General features: G+C 43.7%; 1 protein-coding gene across 3 annotated transcripts in view; it reads left to right on the top strand.

The window, feature by feature from the left end:
- pgm2 (phosphoglucomutase 2) overlaps positions 1-24,622 on the top strand; it is a 140,229-nt gene that overhangs the window by 20,039 nt on the left and 95,568 nt on the right. For all 3 annotated transcript variants that reach the window (XM_070870526.1, XM_070870528.1, XM_070870529.1), the window contains exons 3-5: positions 10,255-10,361; positions 12,085-12,169; positions 21,661-21,744. In XM_070870526.1, the coding sequence (XP_070726627.1) occupies positions 10,255-10,361; positions 12,085-12,169; positions 21,661-21,744 (276 nt within the window). The remainder of the gene's footprint in view (positions 1-10,254; positions 10,362-12,084; positions 12,170-21,660; positions 21,745-24,622) is intronic.

Below are 24,622 nucleotides of genomic sequence, written 5' to 3'. Positions count from 1 at the left end.
TATGTTGCCTCCCTGGTGCAAGGGTCAAGGATGTCTCGGAACGGGTGCAGGACATTCTGAAAAGGGAGGGTGAACAGCCAGTTGTCGTGGTGCATATAGGTAACAACGATATAGATAAAAAACTGGATGAGGTCCTACAAGGCGAATTTAGGGATCTAGGAGCTAAATTTAAAAAGTAGGATCTCAAAAGTAGTAATCTCAGGATTGCTACCAGTGCCAGGTGCTAGTCAGAGTAGGAATCGCAGGATAGCTCAGATGAATACTTGGCTTGAGGAGTGCTGTAGAAGGGATGGATTCAAATTCTTGGGACATTGGAACCGGTTCTGGGGGAGGTGGGACCAGTACAAACCGGACAGTCTGCACCTACGCAGGACTGAACCAATGTACAAGGGGGAGTGTTTGCTAGTGCTGTTGGGGAGGAGTTAAACTAATATGGCAGGGGGATGGGAATCTATGCAGGGAGACAGAGGAAAGTAGAATGGGGACAGAAGCAAAAGATAGAAAGAAGAAAAGTAAAAGTGGAGGGCAGAGAAACCCGAGGCAAAAAGCAAAAAGGGCCACATTACATCAAAATTCTAAAAGGGCAAAGTGTGTTAAAAAGACAAGCCTGAAGGCTCTGTGCCTCAATGCGAGGAGTATTCGGAATAAGGTGGACGAATTAACTGCGCAGATAGTAGTCAATGGATATGATGTGATTGGCATCACGGAGACATGGCTCCAGAATGACCGAGGCTGGGAACTCAACATCCAGGGGTATTCAACATTTAGGAAGGATAAACAGAAAGGAAAAGGAGGCGGGATGGCATTGCTGGTTAAAGAGGAAATTAATACAATAGTAAGAAATTACATTAGCTTGGATGATGTGGAATCGGTATGGGTGGAGCTACCAAGGGGCAGAAACCGCTAGTGGGAGTTGTGTACAGACCACCAAACAGTAATAGTGAGGTTGGGGACAGCATCAAACAAGAAATTAGGGATGCATGCAATAAAGGTACAGCAGTTATCATGGGTGATTTTAACCTACATATTGATTGGGCTAACCAAACTGGTAGCAATATGGTGGAGGAGGATTTCCTGGAGTGTATTAGGGATGGTTTTCTAGACCAATATGTCGAGAAACCAACCAGGGAGCTGGCCATCGTAGACTGGGTGATGTGTAATGAGAAAGGACTAATTAGCAATCTTGTTATGCGAGATCCATTGGGGAAGAGTGACCATAACATGGTAGAATTCTTTATTAGGATGGAGAGTGACACTGTTAATTCAGAAACTAGGATCCCGAGCTTAAGGAAAGGTAACTTTGATGGTTTGAGGCGTGAATTGGCTAGAATAGACTGGCGAATGATACTTAAAGGGTTGATGGTGGATAGGCAATGGCAAACATTGAAAGATCACATGGATGAACTTCAGCAATTATACATCCCTGTCTGGAGTAAAAATAAGACGGAGAAGGTGGTTCAACCGTGGCTAACAAGGGAAATTAAGGATAGTGTTAAATCCAAGGAAGAGGCATTTAAACTGGCCAGAAAAAGCAGCAAACCTGAGGACTGGGAGAAATTTAGAATTCAGCAGAGGAAGATAAAGAGTTTAATTAAGAGGGGGAAAATAGAGTACGAGAAGTAGCTTGGCGAGAACATAAAAACTGACTGCAAAAGCTTCTATAGATATGTGAAGAGAAAAAGATTATTGAAGACAAATGTAGGTCCCTTGCAGTCAGAATCAGGTGAATTTATAATGGGGAACAAAGAAATGGCAGACCAATTGGACAAATACTTTGGTTCTGTCTTCACGAAGGAAGACACAAATAACCTTCCGGAAGTACGAGGGGACCGGGGGTCTAGTGAGAAGGAGGAACTGAAGGATATCCTTATTAGGCAGGAAATTGGGTTAGGGAAATTGATGGGATTGAAGGCTGATAAATCCCCGGGGCCTGATAGTCTGCATCCCAGAGTACTTAAGGAAGTGGCCCTAGAAATAGTGGATGCATTGGTGATCATTTTCCAACAGTCTAGCGACGCTGGATCAGTTCCTATGGACTGGAGGATAGCTAATGTAACACCGCTTTTTAAAAAGGGAGGGAGAGAGAAAGCGGGTAATTATCGTCCGGTTAGCCTGACATCAGTAGTGGGGAAAATGTTGGAATCAATTAATAAGGATGAAATAGCAGCACATTTGGAAAGCAGTGACAGGATCTGTCTAAGTCAGCATGGATTTATGAAGGGGAAATCATGCTTGACAAATCTTCTAGAATTTTTTGAGGATGTAACTAGTAGAGTGGACAAGGGAGAAACAGTAGATGTGGTATATTTGGACTTTGAAAAGGCTTTTGACAAGGTCCCACACAAGAGATTGGTGTGCAAAATCAAACAAAGCACATGGTTTTGGGGGTAATATACTGACGTGGATAGAGAACTGGTTGGCAGACAGGAAGCAGAGAGTCGAGATAAACGGGTCCTTTTCAGAATGGCAGACAGTGACTAGTAGAGTGCTGCAAGGCTCAGTGCTGGGACCCCAGCTCTTTATAATATACACTCAATTCCTTCATCCAAATCATTGATGTAATATCTCCAAGTTTGCAGATAACACTCAAGTGGGTGGCGGTGTGAGCTGTGAGGGGGACGCTAAGAGGCTGCAGGGTGACTTGGACACGTTAGGCGAGTGGGCAAATGCATGGCAGATGCAGCATAATGTGGATAAATGTGAGGTTATCCACTTTGGGGGCAAAAACACGAGGACAGAATATTATCTGAATGGTGGCAGATTAGGAAAAGGGGAGGTGCAACGAGACCTGGTTGTCATGGTTCATCAGTCATTGAAAGTCGGCATACAGATACAGCAGGCAGTGAAGAAGGCAAATGGTATGTTGGCCTTCATAGCTCGGGGATTTGAGTATAGGAGCAGTTGTACAGGGCCTTGGTCAGGCCTCACCTGGAATAGTGTGTTCAGTTTTGGTCTCCTTATCTGAGAAATGGACGTTCTTGTTATTGAGGGAGTGCAGAGAAGTTTCACCAGACTGATTCCTGGGATGGCTGGACTGACATATGAGGAGAGATTGGATCAACTGGTCCTTTATAAGAACATAAGAATTAGGAAGCAGGAGTAGGCCATCTAGCCCCTCGAGCCTGCTCCGCCATTCAACAAGATCATGGCTGATCTGGTCGTGGACTCGGCTCCACTTACCCGCCCTCTCCCCGTAACCCTTAATTCCCTTATTGGTTAAAAATCTATCTATCTGTGATTTGAATACATTCAATGAGCCAGCCTCAACTGCTTCCTTGGGCAGAGAATTCCACAGATTCACAACCCTCTGGGAGAAGAAATTCCTTCTCAACTCGGTTTTAAATTGGCTCCCCCGTATTTTGAGGCTGTGCCCCCTAGTTCTAGTCTCCCCGACCAGTGGAAATAACCTCTCTGCCTCTATCTTGTCTATCCCTTTCATTATTTTAAATGTTTCTATAAGATCACCCCTCATCCTTCTGAACTCCAACAAGTAAAGACCCAGTCTACTCAATTTATCATCATAAGGTAACCCCCTCATCTCCGGAATCAGCCTAGTGAATCGTCTCTTTACCCCCTCCAAAGCCAGTATATCCTTCCTTAAGTAAGGTGACCAAAACTGCACGCAGTACTCCAGGTGCGGCCTCACCAATACCCTGCACAGTTGCAGCAGGACCTCCCTGCTTTTGTACTCCATCCCTCTCGCAATGAAGGCCAACATTCCATTCATCTTCCTGATTACCTGCTGCACCTGCAAACTAACTTTTTGGGATTCATGCACAAGGACCCCCAGGTCCCTCTGCACCGTAGCATGTTGTAATTTCTCCCCATTCAAATAATATTTCCTTTAACTTTTTTTTTCCCAAGGTGGATGACCTCACATTTTCCGACATTGTATTCCATCTGCCAAACCTTAGCCCATTCGCTTAACCTATCCAAATCTCTTTGCAGCCTCTCTGAGTCCTCTACACAACCCGCTTTCCCGCTACTCTTTGTGTCATCTGCAAATTTTGTTACACTACACTCTGTCCCCTCTTCCAGGTCATCTATGTATATTGTAAACAGTTGTGGTCCCAGCACTGATCCCTGTGGCACACCACTAACCACCGATTTCCAACCCGAAAGCACCCATTTATCCCAACTCTCTGTTTTCTGTTAGCCAGCCAATTCTCGATCCATGCTAATACATTTCCTCTGACTCCGTGTACCTTTATCTTCTACAATAACCTTTTGTGTGGCATCTTGTCAAATGCCTTTTGGAAATCTAAATACACCACATCCATCGGTACACCTCTATCCACCATGCTTGTTATATCCTCAAAGAATTCCAGTAAATTAGTTAAACGTGATTTCCCCTTCATGAATCCATGTTGCGTCTGCTTGATTGCAGTATTCCTATCTAGATGTCCCGCTATTTCTTCCTTAATGATAGCTTCAAGCATTTTCCCCACTACAGATGTTAAACGAACCGGCCTATAGTTACCTGCCTTTTGTCTGCCCCCTTTTTTAAACAGAGGCGTTAACATTAGCTGCTTTCCAATCCGCTGGTACCTCTCCAGAGTCTAGAGAATTTTGGTAGATTATAACGAATGCATCAGCTATAACTTCCGCCATCCCTTTTAATACCCTGGGATGCATTTCATCAGGACCAGGGGACTTGGCTACCTTGAGTCCCATTAGCCTGTCCAGCACTGCCCCCCGAGTGATAGTGATTATCTCAAGGTCCTCCCTTCCCACATTCCCGTGACCAGCAATTTTTGGCATGGTTTTTGTGTCATCCACTGTGAAGACCGAAGCAAAATAATTGTTTAAGGTCTCAGCCATTTCCACATTTCCCATTATTAAATCCCTCTTCTCATCTTCTAAGGGACCAACATTTACTTTAGTCACTCTTTTCCGTTTTATATATCTGTAAAAGCTTTTACTATCTGTTTTTATGTTTTGCGCAAGTTTACTTTCGTAATCTATCTTTTCTTTCTTTATTGCTTTCTTAGTCATATTTACTGTCGTTTAAAATTTTCCCAATCTTCTAGTTTCCCACTAACCTTGGCCACCTTATACGCATTGGTTTTTAATTTCATACTCTCCTTTATTTCCTTGGTTATCCATGGCTGGTTATCCCTTCTCTTACTACCCTTCTTTTTCACTGGAATATATTTTTGTTGAGCACTGTGAAAGAGCTCCTTAAAAGTACTCCACTGTTCCTCAATTGTGCCACCGTTTAGTCTGTGTTTCCAGTCTACTTTAACCAACTCTGCCCTCATCCCACTGTAGTCCCCTTTGTTTAAGCATAGTACGCTCGTTTGAGACACTGCTTCCTCATCCTCAATCTGTATTACCAATTCAACCATACTGTGGTCACTCATTCCGAGAGGATCTTTTACTAGGAGATCGTTTATTATTCCTGTCTCATTACACAGGATCAGATCTAAGATAGCTTGCTCCCTTGTAGGTTCTGTTACATATTGTTCTCAGAAACAATCCCGTATGCATTCTATTAATTCCTCCTCAAAGCTACCCCATGCGATTTGATTTGACCAATCGATATGTAGGTTAAAATCCCCCATGATTACTGCCGTTCCTTTTTCACATGCCTCCATTATTCCCTTGATTATTGTCCGCCCCACCGTGAAGTTATTATTTGGGGGCCTATAAACTACGCCCACCAGTGACTTTTTCCCCTTACTATCTCTAATCTCCACCCACAATGATTCAACATTTTGTTCATTAGAGCCAATATCGTCTCTCACAACTGCCCTGATATCATCCTTTATTAACAGAGCTACCCCACCTCCTTTCCCTTCTTGTCTATCTTTCCGAATTGTCAGATACCCCTGTATGTTTAATTCCCAATCTTGGCCCCCCTGCAACCACGTTTCTGTAATGGCCACCAAATCATACCCATTTGTAATGATTTGTGCCGTCAACTCATTTACTTTATTTCGAATGCTGCGTGCGTTTAGGTAGAGTGTTTTAATACTAGTTTTTAAACCATGATTTTTAGTTTTGACCCCTCCTGCAGCCCCTTTATAGTCATACATATTGTCCCTTCCTATCACCTTGTGGTTTACACTTACCCCAGTGCTACTCTGCTCTGTTGCCTCCTGCCTTTTGCATTCCTTCTTGGGGTCCTGTTCATCTGAGCTCTCACCCATTCTAACCAGCTCAGAGCACTCTACTGGGTTCCGAATACTCCTCACATTGAGGCACCGAGCTTTCAGGTTTGCCTTTTTATTACACTTTGACCCTTTAGAATTTTGTTGTACAGTGGTCCTTTTTGTTTTTTGCCTTGGTTTTCTCTGCCTTCCAGTTTTACTCATCTCCTTTCTGTCTTTTGCTTCTGTCTCCATTTTGTTTCCCTCTGTCTCCCTGCATTGGTTCCCATCCCCCTGCCATATTAGTTTAACTCCTCCCCAACAGCACTTGCAAACACTCCCCCTAGGATATTGGTTCCGGTCCTGCCCAGGTTCAGACCGTCCGGTTTGTACTGGTCCCACCTCCCCCAGACCGGTTCCAATGCCCCAGGAATTTGAATCCCTCCCTGCTGCACCACTGCTCAAGCCACGTATTCATCTGAGCTATCCTGCGATTCCTACTCTGACTAGCACGTGGCACTGGTAGCAATCCCGAGATTACAACTTTTGAGGTTCTACTTTTTAATTTAGCTCCAAGCTCCTTAAATTCGTCTCGTAGGACCTCATCCCGTTTTTTACCTCTATCGTTGGTACCAATGTGCACCACGACAACTGGCTGTTCTCCCTCCCTTTTCAGAATGTCCTGCACCCGCTCCGAGACATCCTTGACCCTTGCACCAGGGAGGCAACATACCATCTTGGAGTCTCGGTTGCGGCCGCAGAAACGTCTATCTATTCCCCTTACAATTGAATCCCCTATCACTATAGCTCTCCCACTCTTTTTCCTGCGCTCCTGTGCAGCAGAGCCACCCACGGTGCCATGAACTTGGCTGCTGCTGCCCTCCCCTGGTGAGTCATCCCCCCCAACAGTACCCAAAGTGGTATATCTGTTTTGCAGGGGGATGACCGCAGGGGACCCCTGCACTACCTTCTTTGCACTGTTCTTCCTGCTGTGGATCCTTCACCTGCGGTAAGACCAACTCGCTACACGTGCTACTCACGTTATTCTCAGCATCATAGATGCTCCAGAGTGAATCCACCCTCAGCTCCAATTCCGCAACGCGGTCCGTCATGAGCTGGAGGCAGACACACTTCCTGCACACGTAGCCATCAGGGACACCAGAAGTGTCCCTGAGCTCCCACATGGTACAGGAAGAGCATATCACGTGACCGAGCTCTCCTGCCATGATTTAACCCTTAGATACACTTAATTTGGCGACAACAATGTTAACAGGTTACTTACTGATATAAAAAATATAAAGAAAAGCTACTCACCTATCACCAGCCAATCACTTACGCCTTTGGCTGTGAGATCACCTTTTGATTTCCTTCTACTTTTTTGCTTTTTCTCGTGGCTGGAGCTACACCAGCTGGCCTTTTGCAGGCCTCACCAACGCCATGAACTCCCGCCTCTGACTGCTGCCGCCTCTCGCTGCCGCTGGGCCTTTTGTAGGCCTCACCAACGCCATAAATTGGAGTTTAGAAAGATGAGCGGGGATCTCATAGAAACACACAAGATTCTGATGGGACGGGACATGTTCGATGCGGGTAGATTGTTCCCGATGTTGGGGAAGTCCAGAACCAGTGGACACAGTCTTAGGATAAGGGGTAGGCCATTTAGGGCTGAGATGAGGAGAAACTTCTTCACTCAGAGAGTTGTTAACCTGTGGAATTCCCTACCGCAGAGAGTTGTTGTTGCCAGTTCATTGGATATATTCAAGGGGGAGTTACATCTGGCCCTTATGGCTAAGGGGATCAAGGGGTATGGAGAGAAAGCAGGAAATGGGTACTGAGGGAATGATCAGCCATGATCTTATTGAATGGTGGTGCAGGCTCGAAGAGCCGAATGGCCTACTCCTGCACCTATTTTCTATGTTTCTATGAAAGGGAGGTTGGAGATGAGGCGGTAGTTTGCAAGGACAGAGGAATGCAGAGTTGTTCTTTTGTGGAGAAGTGTGATGATGGCAGATTTGAGGGAGAGGGTTACATTACCTGAGGAGAGCAGCAAGAAGGGTACGTTATTTTTTACTTACCTCGGCCTCCTCGCCTTTAATCATTGCCCCCGTAGCGACCGGCTACACGATGCACAGCTCCTGCAGCTGTCGGTGATTTCGTCCGGCGCTGCTGTAGGGAGCTGATTTCAATTTTGGGTCTGGGGCAATGCACACAGCGATGATGTCACGATCCCCGGGTGAAGGAGATCGAGGCTCAATGCCGTAGTTCCGCTGCAAAACAGTGCCGAAAATGGTGGGAGTCGATGTCAGTGCCATGCCTGGTCGCAAAGCCATGTGCGCAGAGACGCACAGGTACCCAATTTCTCTCCCTAAGTCTTTTATGGTAAACACCAAGGGTGAAGCTATTAAATTTGTGCTGTGCAGTGCTGCACTGAAGTTGAAGGGTATGGTAAATTAAACTGCAGTCAAGGTTGAAGTTTTAAGTTTTGAAATACCTGTATTGCCAAGAATATATAATAAAACTATATTCTTCAAATTGAATTGAACATATTACATGTAGAACTCATTTTAGAGACATAGGCCCCAAGTTTCCACACGCTACAAAACGGGCGCCCCTCTGAGCTGGGCGCCCGTTTTTCGCGCCGAAAACAGCGCCTGAAAAAAACGCGCGATTCTGGAGCGTCCTGCAGCTCCATGTCAGCTTGGTGCAGCGCCCAGGGGGCGGAGCCTACCACTCGCGCCGATTTTGTAAGTGGGAGGGGGCGGGTACCATTTAAATTATTTTTTTTCGTGCCGGCAACATGGCGCGTGCGCGTTGGAGCGTTCGCGTATATGCAGTGTGAAGGAAACATTGGCACTCGGCCATTTTTGTCGTTCTTTGTAGCTGTTTAATTTTTGAACATTTTTTAATAAAAGCACATTGCCCTTCCATGATCAGCACTGAGGCTTCTTGCAGCAGTGAGAAGTCTGCAGGAAGCCTCAGAAGTTGAGGCAGCCGTTTCCCGTCGGGAATGGCTGCCTCAACTTCTGAGGCGTCCTGAAGCCTTCTCACTGCCTCCTCCCCCCCCCTGTCGTCGGGAACGGCTGCCTCCTCCTCCCTGCCTCCCCCCGCTGCGGTCGGTCAGTCGGGCCCTCACTCCCCCCTCCCCCCCCCAATGCCATCGGGAACGGCTGCCTCCTCCTCCCTTCCTCCCCTGCCTCCCCCCTGCTGCGGTCGGTCACGCCCTCACTCCCTCCCCCGCCCCCCTGCCGTCAGGAACGGCTGCTTCCTCCTCCCTGCCTCCCCCCCCCCCCCCCCCCCGCCTCCCCCCTGCTGCGGTCGGTCGGTCGGGCCCTCCCTCCCTCCCTCCCGTTTGCGGGAATGACGCCACACCGCTGAGCTGACTTTAAGGCTTCCACCTCAAGTGGAAGGCTGCACAAATGCCTGCTTACTGCCTGCCTGCCCCTCCCTTCCTCTCGTTCACGGGAACGATGCCATACCGCTGAGCTGACTGAACCTGCCTGAAGCACTTTCACACAGGTAGGAAGATGGTTTATTTAATCTTTTCTTTGCTTATAAATGTTTATTCAGGTTGGATTTATTTGTATAATATTTGTAGAAGTATAAATAAGGATTTATTGTAGAATTTAATGACTTCCCTTACCCCCCCCCCCCACCTCGTTCTGGACGCCTAATTTGTAATCTGCTCCTGATTTTTTAATGTGTAGACAAGGTTTTTCAGTTCTTCAAAAATCTTCACTTGCTCCATTCTAAGTTAGTTTGGAGTACGTTTTCACTGTGGAAACTTTGAAATCAGGCGTCAGTGGCCGGACACGCCCCCTTTTGAAGAAAAAATTCTGTTCCAAAGTGAAACTGTTCTAACTGACTAGAACTGCAGAAAAAAAAATGTGGAGAATTGTGATTTCTAAGATAGTCCGTTCTCCACCAGTTGCTCCTAAAAATCAGGAGCAAATCATGTGGAAACTTGGGGCCATAGACTGGAATGCATCACTTACACAAACTAAAATACTGAATTGGAACAAACACTTCCCCCTGCCCAATATGAACCCAATCCGAAGAATTTAAATAATTTCTAGGGCCATTCAATTTTTTTTTTAAAAAGTAATTCATGAAAGAACTGCAAATGATTTGGTTTTAATGTGAATGTTTATTTTTTTTGCTTCTTCAGGGTTTGTGTCGGTGTCTGGAAAACTCGTTTTCAGATGTAAAAGACAGAGGTGTAGTGATTGGATTTGATGCACGTGCTCACCTTCCCAGTGGAAGCAGTAGCCAAAGGTGGAGTTTGTTTTAATCTGGAGAAGAGGAAACAGATAAGCAATTAGAATTTTTAAAAACTTTTTTGGTTTTAGTGGAATTGTGACTTATGTTGAAAACACATAGGCTCGCAGGGCCGTATGGCCGACTTCTGCTCCTAATTATTATGGTCTTATATTTTTATTGTGAATGTATTTTGCACTGCCCAAACTGCACACTAATGAATGATGTCTAATTTACTAACCAAACTTTTAAAAAATAAATAAATTAATTTACAATTTTATTTTAAGCCATTACTTACAAGGTCTACTTCTAAGCTGAAGGTTAGCAAATACAATGCACAGGGCTGCCTACTACGATGACTTCATTTTTCTGTATATCTTGGATAATTTTTCCATATAAAAATGTACAAGAAATGGCTTTTCAATTTCAAGAAGCCCTCTGCTGCATGCAATGCCCTGAAATGTATAATTGTACCAAGTTGCAGTGACCTCACTGGATAGATTAGACCATGAAATCTGAGCATGTGCTGGGCCTCATTACAATTTGTTTTTGTCTAAGCTTTATGGGGTAGAGTTTCCTGAAATTGGTCAAACCAGCACAAAAGATCGAGGAATTTCAAGCACATTCAGTGCAAATCGAGTTTCCACAATCTTTTGCAACGATTTAAAAAACATAGCAGTGGAAGTCAGTCCTGCCCACAAAACCGGCTACTCCTCCAGATCAAATTAATTACCATGGCGAGTTTCCGCTAATTGCGCCCTTTTTATTCCCTTTGAGTAGTCTCTTAAAATTAAGCGGTATTTTGTTAGCCACAAGGGCACTAATAGGCACCTTTTTAAAGTTTTTAAATATTAAAAAATATTTAATTGACTAAGAAACTGATCAGTATACACCAATGAAACTAGTAAATGGTTTTGTATAGTTTTAAAAGTAATTTTCAGTTATTTAAAATTGTGTAACTAGAGGGTAACTGGTGAACTAAACATTTATTTTTGTGATTAAACCCATTTTCAGCAGTATTAATAATACTGCACCAGTTTACCACTCTTAATTATATCAAGGAATATCTTTGAATGCAAGGTGGTGGAAACTGAACAATTACATTCTAAAACTGATTACACTGGTTCATAGAAGATTTTATATTTGTGATTATGCAGTTGAGTTTGAGCAGAAACTTGAACCATAACTTCACTTTGGAAAACTAGCGTAATTGATGCCCGGATTGCCGATTTTGCCCAAAGTAGAAACTCTACCCCTATATTTTAGTGTCTTTTTTTATATGCATTTTCTATGTATATATTTGATCTGTTTATTATTTAGTTCATGTTTCTGCTTTTCTCACTCATTTCACTGTTGAAAAAAAGAGAGTTGTAAATTATCTTTGGTTCTCAATCAGTTCAGTAAATTGTTGAACCGATTCAATTTTGTATGGGCAGAATAAAATAGGATTTGCATACAGTAACGATGTATCAGTATAATATGCTCATGTCAGTTCATTGTGTTTTTGGATTCCTTTTAAATTGTTTGCTGGAAGAAACTTCCATGATATGTAAAATTACCTTTTTTAGAGGGATTTTTCAAAGGATTTTATGTGTTGTACTAAGTGCCGAAAAGATCCGAGTTTACATGGAAACAATAGCATTTAAAAGTACTTCGAATTAAAGATTAGCATTAATCAAAAGTATATGTTTTGCTCCTTAACTTTTCCATTTTACAGCTAACTTATTTCTGTGACTTACAGATTTGCCCGATTTGCTGCCACTGTCCTGATTAGTCAGGGAATTCCTGTATATCTCTTCTCTCGGATTACACCAACCCCATTTGTGGTATGTGAACTATTAGATGCATGTGACTTGTACAGTTTCTTCAAACCTTCCATGTATGCTATTGATTTGTTTCTGGACGTGTAAAGTTTGAAAGCATGTAATAACAGCTTGAAAATCCTTCTTTTATTTGTGTTTAACATGTAAAAAATTTTTTTTCTTGGTAACTAACTTGCTTTTTCCTTAATCAACTTCACATACAAATAGAAAAACTGCTATCCTCCTGTCAGTAAATGCCAAAGAGCACTGCGCTTTTAAGTGTTTTATGTCATTGGAATCAGATGCAATCTGAATTCTTAGTTGAGATGAATTCTACATTGTTTTAGAATAGTATGGTAGTTCTCTGAATAATGGCCCAGAAATCCCGACCTCCCCGGGTCCGTATGGAGTGTGTACCGACCTGGGAAGATATCGCAAAAGCCGGTTTTCAGGGCATAATGCACATGCGCTGAAGACTGGCTTTTCCGATCTGTGAAGTTTCTGGCTTGACATATCCTCCGCATCATGGGAGCGAGGACATTAGCAAGGGCAAGCTTGCGGTATTTGCCCATATCTTGCCCAGCAAATGTCCTGAAAACTCTTGCGCCTGATAAAAGCAAGCGCATAGCCTACTTTTACAGGCGAAGAGTTTTAAAACACAAAAACATAATAAAATTAAATTTAAAAACACATTTTATTGTTTAAAAACCCTCCCCACTCTGGTAAGTTTATTTTAAACCATAATTTAAAAAACTCTACAAAAATTCAGGAAAATATATATTTTTTATAAGACATAAATAACTTTAATTTAAATTAATGTTAAATATGTGTGTATTTTTTTTATTGGTGTTTGGTGGGTTTCTCAATCATAATAATGGGAACTCCGACCTACGAAGTTCCCATTATTATGAATGAGAAAATACTTTACCTGAATTGGCTGCCCAGAGCCATGTGACTGCAGCTCCAGCTCTGTGGCTGTCCTGACGTGCACGCGCTGCGACACAGCACAGGTGACCAAAAGCTTGGTCAAAGAGGTAGGTTTTAAGGAGCGCCTTGAAGAAGGAAAGATAGGCGCAGAGGTTTAGGCAGGGAGTTCCAGATCTTGGGGCCTAGGCAACAGAAGACACAGCCACTAATGGTTGAGCGATTATAATCAGGGATGTTCAAGAGGGCAGAATTAGAGGAGCGCAGACATGTGGGGCGGGCGGGGGGAGAGTGGTTGTGGGGCTGGAGGAGATTACAGAGATATAGAGGGGCGACGCCATGGAGGGATTTGTAAACAAGGATGAGAATTTTGAATCAAGGCGTTGCTTAACCGGGAGCCAATGTAGGTCAGCGAGCACTTGGTGATGGGTGAGCGGGACTTGGTGCTAGTTAGGACATGGGCAGCTGAGTTTTGGATGACCTCATGTAGGTTAGAATGTGGGAGGCTAGCCAGGAGTCCATTGGAGTAGTCAAGTCTAGAGGTAACAAAGGCATGGATGAGGGTTTCAGCAGCAGATGAGCTGAGCCAAAGGCGGAGGGGGCAATCAATGTTACGGAGGTGGAAATAGGCGGTTTTAGTTATGTTGCGGATATGAGGTCAGAAGCTCATTTCAGGGTCAAATATGACTCCTAGGTAGATGCTAAGGAGAGAGATGGAGTCAGTTGGTGGGGAACGTAGTTTATGGTGGGGACCAAAGACAATGGCTTCAGTCTTCCCAATATTTAATTGGAGAAAATTTCTGCTCATCCAGTACTGGATGTTGGACAAGCAGTCTGACAATTTAGAGACCATGGAGGGGGTCGAGAGAAGGTGGTGAGGTAGAGCTGGGTGTCGTCAGCGTACATGTGGAAACTGACTCCATGTTTTCGGATGATATCGCCAAGGGGCAGCATAAAGATGATAAATAGAAGGGGGCCAAAGATTGATCCTTGGGGGACACCAGAAGTAACTATGCGGGAATGGGAAGAGAAGCCATTGCAGGAGATTTTTGCCTACGATTAGATCGATAAGAATGGAACCAGGCGAGTGCAGTCCCACCCAGCTGGATGATGGTGGCAGTGCCTTCTGTTCCCTAGGCCTTAGGCTCTGGAATTCCCTGCCTAAACCTCTCCACCTCTCTACCACCTCTCTCCTCCTTCAAGACGCTCCTTAAAACCTACCTCCCTGCCCTAATTTCTCCTTGCATTTTAGAATCTCATAATACTCCTGTGAAGCGCTTTGGAACGTTTCACTAGGTTAAAGGTGCTATATAAATACAAGTTGTTGAGGGAGGGTGGTTACAGTTATGAAGAAAAACTAGAAAGCTTAATGACTTTTCACTGAGACTGAGAAAGTTTAGTGTAGCCTATTGTAGGTCTTCAAGATTATAAAGGGTTATGATATGGGTAAACTGATTGTTTACACTGGTTGTTGAGATGGTACAGAGGGAGTTCAGATTTAAGATAATAAGAACTTAAGGAGAGTTTAGAAGAAAATTATTTAGCGGGTGGTTATAACATAGAATTCTTTTAAAAGAAGTGCTTGTCGCTGATTCAGCAGTTTGAGAAGGAGAAATCGATAGTTACTTGAAAAAGCAATGTTAAAGGCAATAGAGTGAAGAAAGCAGGATTAAACTTGGCTCATGGAGAAAAACAGCAGTACAGATTTGCTTGTCTGTGGTTCTGAGCTGTAACACTGATTGTAGGGTCTGGGGCAATTTAATTTATTGTAGGTCAAAAGTAAGGTTCACCTAGGTACTTGCTGCATCCTGTCCTGTCTGAACTTGAGGAGCTCTGAAGTATCAGTAGAATTCTGCATTCGGAAGGGCTAAATCCTGTGCTCCTTCTGGCCATACCCAAAAATTCAGCCCTACTGGAAAAAATAATTTGCAAAATTAAAAAGAAAAGTATACAATAGAATGGGACCCAACACACTGCATCCTGGATCTCAGTTCCCTCTCCTAGCCAGGAGTAAAGGAAGCCCTTGGGCTTCTCCCGAACTGCAACCCACCTAATCAGTAAGGGTTGAAGCAGTATAAAATATCCTACCTTTTTAAGGGGTGGAAGAAAATAAAATAACATGTCAGCTTTGAGATTAAGCCCAGAAAAATCCTCCAAATTCTTGACCTTAATTTCTGGTCTTGCATGACAGGCTGAGATATGAACAGCAAATTTATTTTTTCCGTCTCACTGTGCCCCACACACGTCTCGCCATAATTCAGGCACCACCCAATAATGCACTTCAAACCTGAAGACACTCCATTATGTCTGTTGAAGTAAAATAAAATGATGCATCAATAATGTGAATAATCAAAACAACTACCACTTACCAAGATACTAGGGTCTTTGTTGACCATAAATTTTGTGAATTAGTCAGATCAAGGCCTTCCATACACCAATTACTAACAGTAACTGAAAAAGCATGACTCAACTCCCAAATGAACAGCAGACTGACAGCAATTATCTATTTGTTTCTGGAGTTGTACATATAGACGAATTTAAAAAATACCATGGAATCCTACATTCTCACTGTAAAGTTTGCGATGATTGTGATCATTAACTATTCACAAGACATACACTGCAATAACCATTAATATTTTTCTATTATAACAAGGGTCGAAGATAAAATAATAAATCATCCATTTATCCTTCTCCATGTAAAACAGTACGAGAATCCTGCAAGAATTTCAAGGCTTTAATTTCAGTGACAGATTCAGACAATGACCACTTGTGCTGCTCCATGATTTATGTCATGTGAATCCTCTTGATTGGCTTACTGCCTTGTGACTACTACCAACTCTCTACCAATTTAATTTGTCATGCATCCTTTAAAAATGTTGCTGATATTGGAGGCTTAAATAATCAGTGTTTTGCCTGGTAAAGTTGGACATTTCTTGACAAACATATTTTATTTGTTTTAAATGTTCTATTTAAGTTTATAGTCACATTTTAGTACTAAGCAGAGATATCATTTGGAGTACTGTATGCAACTCTGGTTGCCAGACTCCATAAGGCACATGCATTGAGAGAGTACAGCGAAGAACACTCTTCCTCGAACACTTCTCCTCCATTGTCCAGCTTAGTGGGACTGCCCTCACCTGGCTTCATTCTCATTTGCCCAGTCGTGGCCAGAGAATCTCCTGCAATAGCTTCATTCCTGTTACCGCTGGAGTCCCCAGGATCTACGCTTGGCCCCTACCTATTTCTCAGCTACATGCTGCCCCTCGGCAATTATCATCCAAAAACACAACGTCCAATTCCATGTGTATGCTGACGACCCCAGCTCTAATTCACTATCACCTCTCTCAACCGCTCTACTGCCTCTGATTTGTCACGCAGCTTGTCCAACGACTGTTATGGGATGAGCAGAAATGTCCTGCAATTAAATATTGGGAAGACCGAAGGCTTTATTTATAATTCCCCTCCAGAATATCTGTTCCTCAGCCACCGATTCCATCCCCCTTCCTGACCTCTGTCTGAGGCTGAAGCAGACCGTTGCTGAGCTTCCGATCCCATAATCCTCCAAGTATCTATCTTTGTCCCCCTCCTATTTCCCATCATCACGCTGCCCCTTGGCGACATCATCCGGAAACACAGCGTCAGTTTCCACATGTACGCTGATGACACCCAGCTCTACCTCACTACCACTTCTCTTCAACCCTCCACGGTCTCTAAATTGTCAGACTGCTTGTTCGACATCCAGTTCTGGATGAACAAAAATTTTCTCCAATTGAATATTGGGAAGACCGAAGCCATTGTTTTCGGTCCCTGCCACTGACTCCATCCCTCTTCTCAACTTCTGTCTGAGGCTGAACCAGACTGTTTGCAACCGTGGTGTCATATTTGACCCTGAAATGAGCTTTCGACAACATATCCGCACCATAACTAAGACCGCCTATTTCCACCTCTGTAACATTGTCTCCACCCTTGCCTCACCTGATCTGCTGCTGAAACCCTCATCTATGCCTTTGTTACCTCTAGACTTGACCATTCCAACGCACTCCTGGCTGGCCTCCCACATTCTAGCCTACATAAACTAGAGGTGATTCAAAACTCGGCTGCCTGTGTCCAAACTTGCACCGTCCCACTCACCCATCACCCCTGTGCTCGTTGACCTACATTGGCTCCCGGTTAAGCAATGCTTTGATTTCAAAATTCTTTTATTTTCAAATCCCTCCAGGGCTTTGCCCCTCCCTATCTCTGTAATCTCCTCCAGCCCCACAACCCCTCCGAGATGTCTGCGCTCCTATAATTCTGTACCTCTCTTTCCTCCTTCAAGCCGTTCTTTAAAACATACCTCTTTGACCAAGCTTTTGGTCACGTGCGCTAATTTCTACTTATGTGGCTCGATGTCAAATTTTTATTGTATAATACTCCTGTGAAGCGCCTTGGGATGTTTCACTACATTAAAGGTGCTATATAAATACAAGTTATTGTTGTTATCACCAAGATTTACTTCCACCTCTGTAATATTGGCCTCAATTTTGGCCGAGCCCGTTTATCGGCTCACCTACCGGAGTTGCGCCGCTAATCTACGTTCCGAGGTGCATCGAAAAATGTTGACACTTTGGCCGCTGTCTGGCCTCTTCACTGCAGTCGCATAGCGTGGCCAGTCGAGTCGGGGGTGGTGCCAGCGTTCTGCGCCAAAAACTGTGCCGAGATGTCTGCACATGCGCAGTGGAGTCCGCTGGTGATGTTCGCGCATGAGTAGTAGCGCTGAGAGTGTGCAACAACAGTAGGTCTCTCTCGGTTTCAGAGCATGGCGATGGGCCCCTTCAGGTAAAGTTCTCTGCATTTATTCTACCTCCTTTGTTGGGCTGGGGTGGGCAGAGAAGCATCATGAGGTTGATCTTTAGTGTCAGGGGTCTGAGTTGTGAGGAAACACTTGAGAAACAGGCTTTTCAACTTGGTGGTGATCTTAGCGAGATAAACAAGATTATAAATAATCGAAAATGTAAATCCAGAATATTAGTTCAAATTAATTGGAAACATAAGACGAGGGGACACGGGTTCAAACTGGTAAAAGATAACTTTTTGGCTGCTATCAAAGTTCTTCGCACAGTGCGTGATCAATACTTGGAATTGGACTCCCAGGCATAGTGGTGGAGGTGAAAAGTCTGGCTGACAGGCAGGAGCACTCTCAGTTCTCCTGCCCGCCCCTAGCCCAGGTCGAGTGGCCTCCTGCACCTGCCGGCCCGCTGTCTTCCCGGGCCGAGTTTGAAGATGAAGGTAGGACTTACTTCAATGTTTTATTTCTTATTGAATTCTTAGTATTTTTTGTTTGCAAGGTTTGGTGGTTTGTAAAGCTTGGTGGTTTAGGTGCAGGCAGGTCCTCTCCGCTTCCCTTCCCATCCCTATCCCAGACCAAATGGCCTCCGATGTACCTACCTGCACCGATTTCTTTAACTCTCCGCAAAGGTTTTCTGATGTGACCACATACGCTGGCCTAAGTAGAAATGGAGTAACTATTAGTTGGCCAAAGTTGCCTAACTGGGCAGAACTAGCATAGGTGGCTGGCAATGCCCCCTTTTGAGAAAAAAAAACTAACCTAAAAAACTCGTAACTAACTCAGGTACGCTGGTGTAAATTGATTGGGGAAAATGGGGATTTTTAAGTTAGGCCAGAAAAACCAAGTTGCTCCAAAAAAAACCGGAGCAACTCCTGGCCAAAATTGAGCCCACTGCCTGTCTCCACCACTGTCTCAGCTCATCTGCTGCGGAAACCATAATCTATGCTTTTGTTACCTCCAAGCTTGATTATTCCAATGCTCTCCTGCCTGACCTCGCACCTTCCATCTTCCATTAACTTCTGCTCATCCGAAACTGCTGCTTTTATTCTAACTCGCACCAAGTCTTGTTCAGCCATCACTGCTGTGCTCGCTGACATTGATTGGCTCCCGGTCTGGCAATGCCTCAAATTTTAAATTCTCATCCTTGTGTTCAAATCCCTCCATGGCCTCTCCCATCCCAATCTCGGTAACCGCCTCCAGCCCTACAACTCTCCGGGGTCCATGTACTCCTCTAATTCTGGCCTCTTGCGCAACCCTATTTCCATCATCCCACCATTGGCGGCCTTTCCTTCAGCTGTCGAGGCCCTATGCTCTGGACTTCCCTCCCTAAACCACTCTGCCTCTCTTTCCTCCTTTTAAGGCGCTCCTTAAAACCTACCTCTTTGACCAAGGTTTTTGTCACCTGTCCTAATACATCTATGTGACTCGGTGTCAAACTTTGTCTGATAACGTTGCTGTGAAGTACTTTGGGATGCTTTACTGCATTAAAGGGGCTATATAAATACAAGTTGTTGATGAGCAATAAGAATGATCCCCGGTGTCCTGGCCAATATTTACCTCTCAATCAACATAACAAAAACAGATTATCTGGTCATTGTCACATTGTCACATTGCTGTTTGTGGGAGTTTGCTGTGCGCAAGTTGGCTGCCACGTTTCCCACATTATAACAGTGACTACATTCCAAAAATACATAATTGATTGTAAAGCACTTTGAGACATCCAGTGGTTGTGAAAGATGCAATATAAATGCAAGTCTTTCTTTCAAATGCAAGGGCGAGAGCTATGAGGAATGATTAGAGAAGTATCAGCATGTTGAAGAGATCACTAATAGAAGATTTTATCAAGGTAGATCAAGTATTAAATGGTAGGTGTATTGTTGGCAATGAGTAGAGTGATAAGCTGTGTTGAACTGTGAGGGCACCAAGTAGCAGTGGTAAGTCTGTCATCTCGGTGCTCCTCTCGGGGGCGGGGAGGGGGGGACGTTGAAGCACCCAACAATGGTTGCCTTTTCTTCCCGTTGGAACCATTCTGCAGCATAAATTGTTTTTTCTAGAAAGAGGAAGAAACTAGTCTGTAGCATAAATGAAGTGTAAATGACAAAATCATTGATTGCTCAATTGGTAAATGTAGTGCATGATATGTTAGCAGGAAGGAACTTGCATTTATATGATGCTTTTCATGACCTTGGTTCGTCCAAAGTGCTATACAGTCAATAAAGTACTTTTGAAGTGTAGTCATTGTTGTTTGTAATAGAGGAAACGTGTTAGCCAATTTACCCACAATAAGGTTCCACAAACGGCGATGAAGTAAATGTCATTGAAAGTTGGCATGCAGGTACAGTAGGCGGTGAAGAAGGCAAATGGCATGTTGGCCTTCATAGCCAGGGGTTTTGAGTATAGGAGCAGGGAGGTCTTACTGCAGTTGTACAGTGCATTGGTGAGGCCTCACCTGGAATATTGTGTTCAGTTTTGGTCTCCTAATCTGAGGAAGGACGTTCTTGCTATTGAGGGAGTGCAGCGAAGGTTCACCAGACTGATTCCCGGGATGGTTGGACTGACATATGAGGAGAGACTGGATCGACTGGGCCTTTATTCACTGGAGTTTAGAAGGATGAGAGGGGATCTCATAGAAACATATAAAATTCTGACGGGACTGGACAGGTTAGATGCAGGAAGAATGTTGGGGAAGTCCAGAACCAGGGGACACAGTCGAAGGATAAGAGGTAAGCCATTTAGGACTGAGATGAGGAGAAACTTCTTTACTCAGAGAATTGTTAACCTGTGGAATTCCCTACCGCAGAGAGTTGTTGATGCCAGATCATTGGATATATTCACGAGGGAGTTAGATATGACCCTTACAGCTAAAGGGATCAAGGGGTATGGAGAGAAAGCAGGAAGGGAGTACTGAGGTGATGATCAGCCATGATCTTAATGAATGGTGGTGCAGGCTCAGAGGGCCGAATGGCCTACTTCTGCACCTATTTTCTATGTTTCTATCATGTGTTTTAGGGGTTTGTTGAGGGATAAATGCTGGCCTGGACGCAAGGAGAACTCCCCTTTTTCTCGACTACTGCCATGGGATCTTTAATGTCCATCCGAGAAAGCAGGTGGAGCTTTGGTTTAATATCTCATCCCAAAGCTGGCACCTCCAATAGTAAAGCACTCCCTCAGTAATGCATTTAAGTGTCAATCTAGATTATATGTTCAAGTCTCTGGAGTGGGGCTTGAACCCACAATCTTCCAACTCAGAGATTGGAACTGAGCCAAGCTGTAAAACATTTAGAACAACGTGCAATTTTGTGAACTACTCCAACTTCAGAGCATATCAAATTGATGAAAGTGAATCTCTTTGTTGAAATTCAGCCATAAAATTTATTTCAATGCATCTGTTGTCATTGGTGAAACCTCCTGGCAATTATCAGAAAAAAGTAATATTTACATAATGTATCAAAATTAATTCGCAGCCATTGGCATGCTGTGCTGACATCTGTAAATTGTATTTCCACTTGTGGTTATGTATTGAGGATATGTGTTTATCATTATGATCTATATGTGAAGATCAGTATTGATGCACTTAATTAAAAAAAAATTACACAGTACTCTCTCAATAAGCTTTGATTCTTAAGAATCAAGTAAATTGATTTATTCTTGATATTTGACTAATTACATTGACTGATTATCCAACTAGTAGTTTGTAATTAACAAGTATATATTTTCAATTCTTCCTTAAATCTAACTTTCTGTCCAACTTCTTGCCTTTTAGCCATTTACTGTGTCCCAGCTGAAACTATGTGCAGGGATCATGGTAACAGCATCTCACAACCCCAAGCAGGATAATGGTTATAAGGTAATTATGCAATTCTTTCTGCTGTACTCTTGGCGATGTTAGTTGACAAACCTGTTCAATTTTCCTCCTCCTACTTGAATATTTAATGAAGAAATACTGCGTTTGTACAATGATTAATGTACAGTGATCAATGTTCTGCAATGGTATTGGAAATAGATTGCAAGAACACATTGAATTGCAGTAACAGATTGGTAAAGTTGTATGTGGGAATGGTAGATGCTAGGAATTGGACTGAGCATATCACTAAAATGGTGGTGTATTTTTTTCTTTACCCTGCTTCTCAGGCCCTGTGTACACTGGCAGTGAAATAAGCTGATCTCACATAGTCTGAGGTCACCTCTGTTAATGTTTTAACACTACACTATGAGCTGGCAACATAATGTTAGGAGATTAGATTTCAGCGGTCTTTCTGATGAATAAGAGCAGGGAGTTCCTTGGCCAGCATTTCTTCCTTAACCAACACCACTAACAAAAACAGTTTCACTGATCATTTATCTTTTTTGCTTTCTGTGTGATCATGCTGAGTTCAAATTTGCTTCTGCAGTTGCATCATCATAGGCAGTCCCTCAAAACGAGGATGACTTGCTTCCACACCGAAAAGGGATGAGTTCACAGATGTTTCAATGAAGGACCGAATATTCCAGATCCCGAACGACATCTTGAAGGGTGGAAGATGCCTGTGCGTGGATTTTTTTTAACATGTGGTGGATGTTGCACCCCAGCCACCACACGGGCTTGACAGAACTAGGTCTTGGTCCAGTGGCAAGGATTAACCAAGATGTCTGGAGACCAGCTCTGCTGCACGGACCTAGTGTGCACACATATTGCAGTGTGGGCTGGCCCGTGCAGTTACAAACATAATGATGACTGCACTTCAAAAGTAACCAATTTAGATGTAAAGCATTTTGGGATATCCTGAGGACATAAGATGCAAGATGAATGTAAATTTTCTTTCTTTCTTGAAACATAGAAACATAGAAAATAGGTGCAGGAGTAGGCCATTCGGCCCTTCGAGCCTGCACCACCATTCAATAAGATCATGCTGATCATTCCTTCAGTCCCCCTTTCCTGCTTTCTCTCCATATCCCTTGATCCCTTTCGCCGTAAGGGCCATATCTAACTCCCTCTTGAATATATCCAATGAACTGGCATCAACAACTCTCTGCGGCAGAGAATTCCACAAGTTACCAACTGTCTGAGTGAAGAAGTTTTTCCTCATCTCAGTCCTAAACGGCCTGCCCCTTATCCTAAGCCTGTGTCCCCTGGTTCTGGACTTCCCCAACATCGGGAACATTCTTCCCGCATCTAACCTGTCCAGTCCAGTCAGAATCTTATATGTTTCTATGAGATCCCCTCTCATCCTTCTAAACTCCAGTGTATAAAGGCACAGTTGATCCAGTCTCTCCTCATATGTCAGTCCAGCCATCCCGGGAATAAGAACATAAGAATTAGGAACAGGAGTAGGCCATCTAGCCCCTTGAGCCTGCTCCGCCATTCAAAAAGATCATGGCTGATCTGGTCATGGACTCAGCTCCACTTACCCGCCCGCTGCCCATAACCCTTAATTCTCTTATTGGTTAAAAATCTATCTATCTTTGACTTGAATACATTCAATGAGCTAGCCTCAACTGCTTCCTTGGGCAGAGAATTCCACAGATTCACAACCCTCTGGGAGAAGAAATTCCTTCTCAACTCTGTTTTAAATTGGCTCCCCCGTATTTTGAGGCTATGCCCCCTAGTTCTAGTCTCCCCTACCAGTGGAAACAACCTCTCTGCCTCTATCTTGTCTATCCCTTTCATGATTTTAAATGTTTCAATAAGATCACCCCTCATCCTTCTGAACTCCAACGAGTAAAGACCCAGTCTACTCAATCTATCATCATAAGGTAACCCCCTCATCTCCGGAATCAGCCTAGTGAATCGTCTCTGTACCCACTCCAAGGCTAATATATCCTTCCTTAAGTAAGGTGACCAAAACTGCACGCAGTACTCCAGGTGCGGCCTCACCAATACTCTGTACAGTTGCAGCAGGACCTCCCTGCTTTTGTACTCCATCCCTCTCGCAATGAAGGCCAACATTCCATTCGCCTTCCTGATTACCTGCTGCACCTGCAAACTAACTTTTTGGGATTCATGCACAAGGACCCCAGGTCCCTCTGCACCGCAGCATGTTGTAATTTCTCTCCATTCAAATAATATTCCCTTTTACTATTTTTTTTTCCCAAGGTGGATGACCTCATATTTTCCGACATTGTATTCCATCTGCCAAACCTTAGCCCATTCGCTTAACCTATCTAAATCTCTTTGCAACCTCTCTGTGTCCTCTACACAACCTGCTTTCCCACTAATCTTTGTGTCATCTGCAAATTTTGTAACACTACACTCTGCCCCTCTTCCAGGTCATCTATGTATATTCTAAACAGTTGTGGTCCCAGCACCGATCCCTGTGGCACACCACTAACCACCGATTTCCAACCCGAAAAGGATCCATTTATCCCGACTCTCTGCTTTCTGTTAGTCAGCCAATTCTCGATCCATGCTAATACATTTCTTCTGACTCCGCATACCGTTATCTTCTGCAGTAACCTTTTGTGTGGCACCTTATCGAATGCCTTTTGGAAATCTAAATACACCACATCCATCGGTACACCTCTATCCACCATGCTCGTTATATCCTCAAAGAGTTCCATTAAATTAGTTAACCATGATTTCCCCTTCATGAATCCATGTTGCGTCTGCTTGATTGCACTATTCCGATCTAGATGTCCCGCTATTTCTTCCTTAATGATAGCTTCAAGCATTTACCCCACTACAGATGTTAAACTAACCGGCCTATAGTTACCTGCCTTTTGTCTGCCCCCTGTTTTAAAGAGGCGTT

Source organism: Pristiophorus japonicus, chromosome 2 (genome assembly GCF_044704955.1).
Source record: "Pristiophorus japonicus isolate sPriJap1 chromosome 2, sPriJap1.hap1, whole genome shotgun sequence".
In the NCBI taxonomy this organism is placed as follows: Eukaryota; Metazoa; Chordata; class Chondrichthyes; family Pristiophoridae; genus Pristiophorus; species Pristiophorus japonicus.
The sequence above is the reverse complement of the archived record's forward strand: the minus strand, read 5'-3'. Positions and strand labels throughout refer to the sequence as shown.